The following is a 13,657-nucleotide window of genomic DNA, read 5'->3' as shown; positions in this document are numbered from 1 at the left end:
AAACACATCTAACCTGCAAGGATGCATATAGACTAAAAATAAAAGGGTGGAGATCAATATTCCAAGCAAATAGAAGCCAAAAGAAGGCTGGTGTGGCAGTTCTAATTTCAGACGATTTAGTTTTTAAGCCAACAAAAGTAGTAAAAGACAAAGAGGGTCATTATATAATGGTGAAGGGCACAGTCCAACAAGAAGAGATAACAATTTTAAATATATATGCACCCAACTTAGGTGCACCCAGATTCATAAAGCAAACCTTACTGGAGCTAAGCAAATGGATTAATAGCAACTCCATAATCGCCGGAGATTTCAACACCCCACTGACGGCACGAGACAGATCCTCCAAACAGAAAATTAATAAAGAAATAATGGACTTAAACAAAACTCTAGAACAATTGGGTCTGACAGACATCTACAGAACATTCTACCCAAAATCCACTGAATATACGTTCTTCTCATCAGCTCACGGGACATTCTCTAAGATTGACCATATCCTAGGACACAAAGAAAATCTCAAGAAATTTAAAAAAATAGAAATCATACCATGTACCTTCTCAGATCACAGTGGAATAAAACTAGAAATCAACCCTAACAGAAACTCACATTTCTACACAAAAACGTGGAAATTAAACAACCTCCTACTAAATGATTACTTCGTAAATGAAGAAATCAAGACGGAAATAAAAAATTTCTACGAAGAAAACGACAATGGAGAGACAAGTTATCAACTCCTCTGGGACACAGCTAAAGCAGTTCTGAGAGGAAAGTTTATCTCCATAAATGCCTATAACCAAAAGACAAGAAGATCACAAATAGACAATCTAATGAAACGACACAAAGAGCTGGAAAAAGAAGAACAGACCAACCCCAAACCCAGCAGAAGAAGTGAAATCAACAAGATCAAATCAGAACTAAACGAAATTGAAAACAGGAAAGCTATTCAGGAGATTAATAAAACAAAAAGTTGGTTCTTTGAAAAAATAAACAAAATTGACACACCATTGGCTAAGCTAACGAAAAGCAGAAAAGAGAAATCTCTAATAAGCTCCATCAGGAATAAAAAAGGAGATATCACAACTGATCCCAAAGAGATACAAGATACAATTTATGAATACTACAAAAATCTTTATGCACACAAACTGGAAAATGTGGAGGAAATGGACAAATTTCTAGAAACACACAGCCTCCCTAGGCTCAACCAGGAAGAAATAGATTCCCTGAACAGACCAATCTCAACAGCTGAAATAGAAACAGCAATTAAAAATCTCCCTAAAAAGAAAAGTCCCGGTCCAGATGGCTTCACACCTGAATTTTACCATACTTACAAAGAAGAACTAGTACCTATCTTGCAGAAACTATTCCACAACATCGAGAAGAACGGAAACCTCCCCGACACCTTTTATGAAGCGAATATTACTCTGATACCAAAACCAGGAAAGGATGCAACAAAAAAAGAAAACTACAGACCAATATCCCTAATGAATATAGATGCAAAAATTTTCAACAAAATCTTAGCTAACCGAATCCAGACACTTATCAAAAAAATAATCCACCACGACCAAGTGGGCTTCATCCCAGGGATGCAGGGATGGTTCAACATACGTAAATCTATAAATGCAATTCACCACATAAACAGAAGCAAAAACAAAGACCACATGATTCTTTCAATAGATGCAGAAAAAGCTTTTGACAAAATTCAACACCCTTTCATGATATGAACACTTAAGAAAATAGGCATAGAAGGGACATACCTAAAAATGATACAAGCCATATATGACAGACCCATAGCCAACATCATACTGAATGGGGAAAGATTGAAATCATTCCCACTTAGAACTGGAACCAGACAAGGCTGCCCACTATCTCCACTTCTGTTCAACATAGTGCTGGAAGTCTTGGCTACAGCAATCAGACAGGAAAATGGAATCAAAGGTATCCAGATAGGGGCAGAAGAGATCAAACTTTCACTGTTTGCTGATGATATGATATTGTATCTAGAAAACCCCAAGGATTCAACCAAGAAACTCCTGGAACTGATCAATGAATTTAGTAAAGTCTCAGGATACAAAACAATACACAGAAATCAGAGGCATTCATATACGCCAACAACAATCTAATTGAGAACCAAATCAAAGACTCAATTCCCTTCACAATAGCAACAAAGAAATTAAAGTACCTAGGAATATATTTAACCAAAGAGGTAAAAGACCTCTACAGGGAGAACTATGAAACACTGAGGAAGGAAATAGCAGAGGATGTAAACAGATGGAAATCCATACCATGCTCGTGGATCGGCAGACTCAATATCATCAAAATGTCTATACTACCCAAACTGATCTACAGATTCAATGCAATACCTATTAAAATCCCATCAGCATTCTTCACAGATATAGAAAAAATAATTTTATGCTTCGTATGGAACCAAAGAAGACCCCGAATATCAAGAGCAATTCTAGGCAACAAAAACAAAATGGGAGGCATTAATATGCCAGATATCAAACTATACTACAAAGCTGTAGTAATTAAAACAATATGGTATTGGCACAAAAACAGGAATATTGACCAGTGGAACAGATGTGGGAATCCTGATATAAAACCATCCTCTTATAGCCATCTCATCTTTGACAAAGCAGACAAAAACATACGCTGGGGAAAAGAATCTCTCTTCAATAAATGGTGCTGGGAAAACTGGATAGCCACCTGTAGAAGGCTAAAACAGGACCCACACCTTTCACCTCTCACAAAAACCAACTCACACTGGATAACAGACTTAAACCTAAGATATGAAACTATTAGAACTCTAGAGGAAAAAGTTGGAAACACTCTCCTAGACATCGGCCTGGGCAAAGAGTTTATGAAGAAGTCCCCAAAGGCAATCACAGCAGCAACAAAAATAAATAAATGGGACATGGTCAAACTACAAAGCTTCTGCACAGCCAAAGAAATAGTCATGAAAGTAAACAGACAACCTACAGAATGGGAGAAAATTTTTGCATCCTATGCATCCGATAAGGGACTGATAACTAGAATATACTTAGAACTCACGAAAATTAGGAAGAAAAAATCAAATAACCCCATTAAAAAGTGGGCAAAGGACTTGAACAGAAATTTTTCTAAAGAAGACAGAATGGCCAACAAACATATGAAGAAATGCTCAACATCTCTAATCATCAGGGAAATGCAAATCAAAACCACAATGAGATATCACTTAACCCCAGTGAGAATGGCCTTTATCAAAAAATCTCCAAACAATAAATGCTGGCGTGGTTGCGGAGAGAGAGGAACACTCCTACACTGCTGGTGGGACTGCAAACTAGTTCAACCTCTGTGGAAAGCAATTTGGAGATACCTTAAAGCGATACAAGTGAATCTACCATTTGATCCAGCAATCCCATTGCTGGGCATCTACCCAAATGATCCAGTGACACTCTACAAAAAAGACACCTGCACTCGAATGTTTATAGCAGCACAATTCATAATTGCAAGGCTGTGGAAACAGCCCAAGTGCCCATCAATCCAAGAATGGATTAATAAAATGTGGTATATGTATACCATGGAGTACTATTCAGCTCTAAGAAACAATGGTGATATAGCACATCTTATATTTTCCTGGCTAGAGCTGGAACCCATACTACTAAGTGAAGTATCCCAAGAATGGAAAAACAAGCACCAGATATATTCTCCAGAAAACTGGTATTAACTGAGTAGCACCTAAGTGGACACATAGGTACTACAGTAATAGGGTATTGGGCAGGTGGGAGGGGGGAGGGGGGCGGGTATATACATACATAATGAGTGAGATGTGCACCATCTGGGGGATGGTCATGATGGAGACTTAGACTTTTGGGGGGAGGGGGGGAAATGGGCATTTATTGAAACCTTAAAATCTGTACCCCCATAATATGCCAAAATAAAAAAAAATAAATAAATAAAACTAAACCCAAGAAAATACTGAGTAAAGCAAGTGTGAAACACTGCTTGGCAAAGAACATGTGTGCCAGATTATAAACCTGTGCTTGCCAAGACTTTAAATTATTTGAAATCTTAAAAGTTTATATTAAAAACAATATTTTACAATAAATTGTCTTTCACTTGACTGCAAAAGAAAATAAATGAAAAGTCACAAGTGACCCTTAACATACAGTTGGAAGGGAAAACACTCAAGCAACAAAGATCCATATTCTGATTTACCATATAGAATTAGTAATGTATACAAGGAAAATATAATAACACTGCATTTCTCTAAATACTGAAGTGTCAGCCAAAATAAACATGTCAATATCAAGTAACTAAAGCACATACATTTAAAAAAGCAAGTTCCTTAGGTCCTTATTCACATTTATTCCTATCTTAGATTCAGTTTTAACAAAATCCTCTATTTACTAAGTTATAATGTATTAGAAATGTTTTTTAAAAAGGTGAAGGAGCCTCTAGAAAGAGAAATACTAACAACAAAGAGAAACAAGTTCTGCTTCTGGGAAAATGGAGGTAGCCATACTTTTTGCTATTCTTCCACTAAGTATAACTAAAAACCCTGAACATTATATATATAGTTTTGGTTTTCTATATCCATGAGTTCTGCATCTGCAGATTCAACTTCAACCAACCCCAGATTTAAAATATTTTGGTGGAAAAAAAGAATAAAAAATAACAATAAACAATAAAAAATAAAAATATAGCATAACCATTATTTACATAGTATTTATATCATATTAGGTATTATAAATAATCTAGCGATAATTTAAACTATATGGTAGGATATACATAAATTATATGCAAATACTATACCATTTTATTAATATTTAAGAGACTTTAGCTCCTGTGGAGTTTTGTCTCCATAGAGGTCTGGAATGAATCCCCAATGGATACTGAGGGACTCACTCTGTGTGTGTATATATAGATGTATAAAACTATAAGAGTCTAAGCTAGGGACTTTGGACCTGAGGAAGGACATGGTGGTTACGTTCTCTGGGTTTTCTTTTTGTTTCCTGTATCCCCAACTGGAGGAGAAGAAAAAAACCTGACAACATCAACAAGCATGGACAAAAAATGGCCCCAACTAAAAGCTTGCTCTCTCTAGCCCCAGGAAAGGTCAGCTTGTTAGCAAGACAGAAAACTTAGACAATAAACCTACTACTCCATCCAAACACCACAGAAAAAATACTGTGGTTCCTTCTCCATCTTGCCAGCAAAGACTGAGTGGGGAGCTTAGATTTCTACCCTTTCCACCCTTGAGACAAGGTCTCCCAACCCTCCTGCAGGGATGCTGTCAGAGAAGCTAAGTACAAAGCTGGGCTTTCATCCCCACCTAGTAGTAATGAGGCCTTCTCCCCACCCTGGTATTAGGAGAGACTATGTAGGGAGTCTTGACTTTCACCCAGCCAGCAGTAAGAGGTGCCCCTACCTCTCCTGGTTTGGGTGGTGTCTGAGGAGGCTTGTGGAGAGACATGACTTTCATCAGCCTTCAGCAGTAATAAGGCCACTCTCACTGTGGCGTCAGTGGAGACCATGTGAGAAGCTGGAACTCCCACTACTGCTCAGCAGTAATAAGGAATCCTCCTACTCCTTCCCGCTGGTGTCCACAGAAGCTGAGGATGAACCTAGGCCTCTACATTCATCTATCTGTAGTGAGGCTGCCTCCCTCCTTTCCCTGCTGGAGCTGTGTCAGAAAGAACAGCTAGCTAAAGTGAAAGATTTAAATAAGTTGCAGAATCTCATAATATAATATGAAAATGTTCAGGTTTCAATAGAAAATCACTTGTCATTCTAAGAGCCAGGAAAATCTCAAACTGAATGAAAAAAGACAATTAACAGATGCCAACACAAAGACAAAGGAAATGTTCGAATTATCTGACAAAGATTTTAAAGCAGCCATAACAAAATTGCTTCAATGAGCAACTAAGAACATGTTTACAAATGAAAAAATAGAAAGTCTCAGAAAATAAAGATCTAAAGAATCAATATAAAGAATCAAATGTAAATTTCAGAATTGAAAAACAAATAACTGAAATTCAAAACTCAGTAGACTAATTAGGAGACTCAACATGGTAAAGATGTCAATTCTCCCCATCCCATATTGATATATAGGTAATGCAATTCCTATCAAACTTCCAGCAATATTTTTTGCAGATTTAGATGAGATTATTCTAAATTTTATATATAAAGACAAAGATATTAGAAAACCTAACACAATTTTTTTAAAAAAGAAAAAATGGAAGAATCAGCTTCTGTGATTTGAAGATAATAAATAGCTATAGTAAACAAAATTGGGTAGTATTGATGGAGGAATAAGACACAAAATATAATCAAACAGAATACAGAACACAGAAACAGACACAAACCAATATGCCCAACTGATTTTTGAAAGAGTGCAGAAACAATTCATGGAGGAAAGATAGCCTTTCAACAAAGAATGCTGGACCAATTGGACAAAGGCAAAATACCACACATAACACATAAACAAAAACAAAAAAAATCTCAAAACAATCAAATAAAACCCCAAAACCTTGACCTGCATCTCTCACTTCATACAAAAATTTACTTAAAATTGATCAAAGACTTAATTATAAAACATAAAACTATAAAACTTTTAGGATAAAACATAGAAGAAAGTTCTCAGGATCTAAGTCTAAACGAAGGATTCTTAGACCTGGCATTAAAAAGCATAGTCCATAAAAAGAAAAACTGATAAACTGGACTTTATGAAAATGTACAACTTTTGCTCTGGGAAAGAGCCTATTAAGAAGATCAAAAGACAATCTTCAGGTTAAGAGGAAATTACAAACAACATACCTGACAAAGCACTAATATCTAGAATATATGTAGAATTCTTAAAACTCGACAGTAAAAGAGCAAATAATCCAATTAGAAATGGATAAAAAATGTGAAGAGAAATTTCACTAAAGAGGATAGACAGATTGCAAATAAGCACATGAACAGACATTTCACATCATTAGCTATTAGGGGAATGCAAATTAATACATACCTATTGGAATAGCTAAAGTAAAAAATAGTGACAACAACAAATGCTAGTAAGGATATGGAAAAACTGGATTAGTCTTACATTGCTGTGGGTACAGTCACTCGGAAAAACAGTTGGCATTTTCTTAAAGCACTAAACATGTAACTACCTTATAACCAAGCCATAATACTCATGGTTATTTATCACAGAGAAATAAAAACATATGTTCATACAAAAACCTACACATGGATGTTTATAGCAACTCTATAATAGCCCCAAACTGGAAATAACCCAGATGTCCTCAATGGGTCAATACTTAAACAAACTCTGGTGCATCCATATAATGGAATAATACTCAGAAACAAGGAAGAAAAAACTACTGATACAACAACTTGAATGAAGCTCAGGTTATATATGGTATAATCAATCCTATTTATATAACAATCTAGAAATGGAAAAAATTGTAGAAATGGAGAAACAACGGATTAGTGATTTCCAGGGCATAGGGGTAGGAGGGAGGTGGGTGTGTCTATAAAAGGGCAACACAAGGGATCCTCGTTGTGATGGAAATGTTCTGTATCTTGACTGTACACATGCCATTATCTTGGTTTTCATACTGTACTATAGTTTTGCAAGATGTTACCAATGGGGAAAATTGAGTAAAGGGTCTATGAAATCTCTCTGTATTATTTTTTACAACTGCCTGTGAATCTATAATTATCTCAAAATAAAGAGTTTAATTTTAAAAAAGAAAAATTATAGCTAACAGTGAAGGAGAAGATAGAAAATCTTTAATAGAAGAACTCACCAAGCTGACCTGTTAGAAGCTACTTATTGAAAACTAAAGCTTAATAGCTCCAGGGCAATATAGTAATATAACAGAGAGAATATTGAATGGATGTTCATAATAATGATTCCAGGGCATGATGAAAAAAATCAAACCACATTGATCATAATCTATATAAAAGATTATAGAAATGTGCATTATATTTTAGAAAGCTTTAGATTACAATGTTAAAACAAAGTTTTCATAATGTATAAGTATTTAATTTCTGACAACGCTCTTTATGCACCACTTATAATTAATCCTCAACTCCCCCTGACTCTACCTACTCAATCCTAACTCCACCTTCATATCCATTTTCTTGCCTAGAACATTATAACAGCTTTCTACTGTACTCTTTGGCTCCAGCCTGTGCTTTTAATTCATCCTCTACCTCTTTGCTATGAGCTAAAATGTAATTCTGATCTTGACACTCCTCTGATTTTTACTCCTTCAACAGCATCTAAGGATAGGTTTGATTTCTTTAGATTGGCACAAAAGTTATTTCATAATATGTCTCTTACCAACTCTATAGCTACATCTGATATTCTTCCATATTTGCCCAAGCATCAGTCACATAGAACCTTTGTCTTATATTTCATAATATTAGGCCTTTTCATGTATTATTCTCTCTGAATATGACACTTTTCCTATTCATCTTCCCTAGCTAACTCTTGGTTAACTAATAAGACTGTACTATTCCAGGAATTTTTCCTTGTCCTGTAAATCTATGGGATGCACTTCCACAGTACCTCATAGAGGACTCTATCGTAGTATTTACTATAATACATAGCATTACCATCCTTTATTACTTCACTATTAGTAATTTGAAAGCAGGGATCATACCCCTTATTTTTTATCCTCCATAATATGAAACCTTGGAATTTCCTAGTAAATGTTAGTTGGGTGAGTAAATGACTGTCTTTTATGACATTCTAGTCAAAGATAACTTCTAAATATTCTAATTTCCTTTATATAGTATGAGTGTATTCTCCATGGATATTTAAATCTATAAATAGATTATTTGAATCTATTTATATTTTTTAACTTATAGTATATATCTGTATGTGGAGGATTGATAAATATGACTTACTGTTTAAAGTATATTCTACTTTTTTCATGCTTTATGGGAAACTCCAAGCTCCAATATTCTCATAAATAGATAATGTAGCTGCTCATACTTTATTATTTCATTGAAGTAATTATTTCATTGATTCTCTAGATAATTTTCTCTGCCTTAAGAATATTTAAGGAATCTTTTATCATAGATTTTAGTGACCCTTCCAAGTGCTTGTCCCTCATCTGTTATTTGGTAGTCCTTCCTCTTCTTCTATGGGCAATTTTCCCCATTCTGTCTTATTCTGCCAGTTAGTTACATAAGACTTTTGTCTTATCATCTGAACTTCTAAGTCTATGTGAAAGAAAAACAGAAATATATGCCTATAAAACAAAAACAAAACAAAGTTTCCTTAGATAATTTCAACTACATCAGACAATAAAAGAGTTAATTTAGAGAGAAATATAATGCCAAAAAAATTATAGGTAAATAATTTTATATTCCCCAAATGGGATTTGCAACATATGCCCAATGATGTAGTTAATAAACTCTAGAGATTTTCTGCTGTACATGTATTGCAGAAATATGGACAAGGTAGCAACAACAATAAAAAATGGCATAACTGCCCTGTCTCAAAAACAAATATAATAATTTAAAAATACCCTGAAAAATATAAAGTAGTCATTGAATAGTCTGTATATTTACTTTATTATAGTTTCTAGTTTATACTAGAAAACTCCTTTTTTCTAGTAGTCATTGATAAAATTATTTTTATCACATTTCTACCATTATTTATATTTTCCCCATGTTTCTGATTGAATTAATAAGGGTGGCACATACAGAAAAATTATATAGAAGTGAATAATAAATCAAAATCAAATTATATTCTATTAGAGACTAAATACTAATTGGTAATTTTTTACTTCATTATGAAATGATAAAAAAGAAGATAACACATTTTATAGTGATCCTAAGTAGTGTAAATGACGCTGTAATAAGCTGTTTTGTGACCAAAAAATGGCTGTTGTGGTCACAGTCAGTGAACTAGACAATATACCACCATATTTATGCTTTAGATAGAAAAATAATAATAAAATTTATAAAGCCACATGAATCTTGATTAGTGTTTTACAGATAAAGCACTGTCATGACAGGTTCATAAAGTGCTATAAAGTAGAGAAAATATTAATGTATATCGACTTTGAATTTCTATACCTCTGAATAAAATAGTTACTTACTTTTTTCTCTTATTTGACTCCACAAAATATTTACGTGCTCGATTTCGACATATTTTTTGTTGCTGCAGTAATATTTGGCGCTCTTCTTCTAAATTCTTCTCTAGGTGGATTTTCATATCTCTAATGATATGATAAGTTAAGAACAATGGTTTACATCTTTAGTGGATGAGTGTTAGTGCTATCTGATAAATATAATTACAACCTCATGCAAATGATGTAATGATATTTTTATGGAACAATTAGTATGTGTACACATTTTTGGTGTACTACCAACAGATGTTTTATGTAAAAATATTCTGACTTGGTATTAGGACCTAAGATATATCTCACTTTCCCTGGAGGGAGCGGGGAGGAAAGCATTTACTTTAGAAATCATGAGCTCAGATAAGGAGACTGCATATTGCCATTCATTACACAGATATCTGAGTTGCCTTCTTAGGCATGTGTATAAGAAAATGAAATAAGAAGGTTATATTTCACTAATAGAAAGTGGATGAAGTAAACATTTCAATAGATCCTTTATAGTGTGAAAGTCGCATTCAGATATTTAAAAAATAAAATACCAATATAATTGGAATATACATGAACATAGCTTATTAGTGATTTACTTGTTGGTTGGAAAAAAAAAAAAAACTAGGAAAATCATGCATAGTCAGTCACCTATTTATCCAGAAGTTTGCCAGAAAAGAAAAAGAATATTTTGTTTAACCTAATCATCATCTATTCATTTGACATTTACTATATAAAATGAAACTTTCCATAAACAGTTTTGTATTAATATTATTAATTGATTTTCCCAATTTATATGTTTTAACTATTGTTATTGAATATCTTTATCAAATTTGTATATTTTTAGTAATTTTGAATTTTTAAAAAATGTTAATTCAATCACCATTTTACATTAGATGTAGATTCATATGAGATTCCACTAAAGTTACGGATTATATGGTATAACTACTTGTCTTTTTTAGAATAACTTCTTAAAAAACTTTTTTCCCAAAAATAGATTCAAAATTCTCTTTGAGATGCATTTAGTCAAAATTTTTTATATGTCATAAATTAATAGTGGTAAAACAGAATACAAGAAATACATTCAACAATATATTATGCTTTACATAATTTGTTAATTCAAAATGTGTTAATTTCGGGATCCTATTGTGTTTCAGCATCAATATTATAAAGAAACTCTATTATTATGTATTTCAAAATAATCATGTTTATTTGAATTTTTTGGTTGTTTAAATCTTTGCTAATGGAAGCTTATTTGTTTTCAATTATGTTGCTATTTAACCACTTTTATACCACAGGCCATAATTCATTTTACTTTCACTTTTTGTAAAATTTTGGACTACTTCAACACAAAGATCCTAATACATGATATTTTTACTTAAAGTTTTCTTTTGAAGAATTTATAAAAATGAAGCAAAAAGAAAAGATTTATCTTGTAGTTCTCTGATAGAGTACTTTAGTAGGATCCAGATTTGAACAAGATGTCTAGTTACTACTAAAAGTCATAATTCAGGAGTAAAGGAAAGCACAACTTCCTTTCAGGGTATGCATGGGCAACATGGGGGTGGGGAGGGAAGTTACTTTGACTCTTGTGATTAGCATGGACGATGCTGCAGGTGGAGAAAATTCTGTTCTTTGTTCAACATGTTTGAGATCTCATCACAAGAGCATAAAGAAAATCACAAATGTTTGTAATGTTCTGATGACTATAGTCTTAAATTTAATCAAATTACTCCCTGTTATATATGTATAAAATAGTATTGTATAAATTTTGCCTGCTGAATTATAAAAAATGCTGCTGCCTTTGCATCTTTTCAAATATGCTGTTCAAGTTTAAAAAATATTAGATGGCTGGTTAAATTTCTGGTTCTTACATGAGCTGTATTGTAAAGATAAGATATTTCCCTAAGAATCACTGATAAATACTTGTCCAAAAGAAGGTAATTTTTATATACTTAACATTAACAAACCAAACTAAACCAAGTAGGATTGGGTAAATAACAAATGATTATAATTTAAAAGCACAGTCTATTCTGCCTTACTTTCTCCTCACCTCTTTCTCTCCTCACTTAGTCTTCTCCAATTAGGTTGTTTAAAATATGTTATTAATACCACCACAAATAATTATGCATTATACAATCCATTTTCTCCCCAAACCCATTAAAGCTATCTTGATTCTATTTCTCCTCCGCGATACTACCTTGCACTGTCTTGGCTCAGGCACTTTAAATCCACTTGTCTGGACTACCTTAGCACTCTTCTAATTCAGCTCCTCACTGCTAAACTGGCCACCCCCTATTTGAACCTCCACAAAGCCAGCTAAATGGAAATTTGATTGTGTTTCTCATCCCCTGCCCCCACTCCCCACCCCAAGGGTCTCACTCTGTCACCCAGGCTGAAGTACAATCATTGCTCAATGCCACTTGGCCTCAAGCGATCCTCCCACCTCAGTCTTCTTAGTAGCAGGGATTATAGGCACTAGCCATCATGTCCAGGTAATTTTTAAAACATTTTTTTTTTTTGTAGAGAAAGGATCTCCCTATGTTGCCCAGGCTGGTCTTGAACTCCTGGCCTCAAGTGATCCTCCCACTTGGCCTTCCAAAGCATGGGATTATAGGCATGAGCCACTGCATGCAGCCTGTTTCTTATTTTTTATTGTTCTCTAAAAGCTTCCTATCACCTTCATGATAAAATTCCAAATTTCTTGGACTTGTATATAAAACATTTTATAATCTGGTTTGTTTTTTCAACTTTATTTCTCATATTTCTCTATATGAATCCTATGCCCAGCCATACTAATTATTAACACAACAAGCCATGATGTATCATACCACTATATCCTGGCAAGTGCTTGGCTAACTACTCATCCTTTCAGGACAACCTCAAGCACTTCTTCCCTGTGAAGCCTTTTCTAACCTCCATCAGATGACTTGATAACACTTTGTGAGCATGTCATGTGTCTCCTCTACATTTCTATAACTCTGATGCCTGGCATGGTTCTTAGAATACAGTAATGGCTTAATTAAAGCCTGCTGCATGATTCCCTTGAAGAAAATTCTGAGGTAGATATAACAGTACAAAAAGCATATGCATTTTACATCTCTTAATGCATTATGGAAATAAATGTTTCTAAAGGGGTTATACAAGTTTATATACCATTAGAAATATAAAACCTCATAAGCACAGGGTAGTACTTTCTTTTAGAAAGACAAGGTGGAAAACTATTTTTTATTATTTATGTGTTAGCAAAATAGAATACTTTCTATGTTGATTACTAATTTTTTTCTCCTTGGAGAATGCTTAGTTCAGAGTCACTAGCCATTTATCCATTGAGGACTTGATTTAAAAAAACATCAATTTCAGTAAGTTCATACAGGTATAACAATATAGATATTAAGCCTCTATCACAGTTTATGTGAGCATTTTCCCCAGATATTTCAAGTTTTATTTAATTACACAATTTCTCCTTACACTAATGGTTTAAATTGTTATCTTTCAAATATTTTTTCCTTTGAAATTTCTTCTTTCCCTTAAATAGGTAAAGTTACTATAGTTTTAAACACACAAAA

General features: G+C 33.7%; 1 protein-coding gene across 1 annotated transcript in view; it reads right to left on the bottom strand.

Annotated features, from left to right (window-relative positions):
- CEP126 (centrosomal protein 126) overlaps positions 1 to 13,657 on the bottom strand; it is a 76,438-nt gene that overhangs the window by 60,059 nt on the left and 2,722 nt on the right. The window contains exon 2 of the mRNA XM_012770540.3: positions 10,080 to 10,199. Coding sequence (XP_012625994.2) covers positions 10,080 to 10,199 — 120 coding nt within the window. The remainder of the gene's footprint in view (positions 1 to 10,079; positions 10,200 to 13,657) is intronic.

Source organism: Microcebus murinus, chromosome 4 (genome assembly GCF_040939455.1).
Source record: "Microcebus murinus isolate Inina chromosome 4, M.murinus_Inina_mat1.0, whole genome shotgun sequence".
NCBI lineage: Eukaryota > Metazoa > Chordata > Mammalia > Primates > Cheirogaleidae > Microcebus > Microcebus murinus.
Note: the sequence above shows the minus strand (reverse complement) of the source record. Positions and strands in the feature narration are given on the sequence as shown.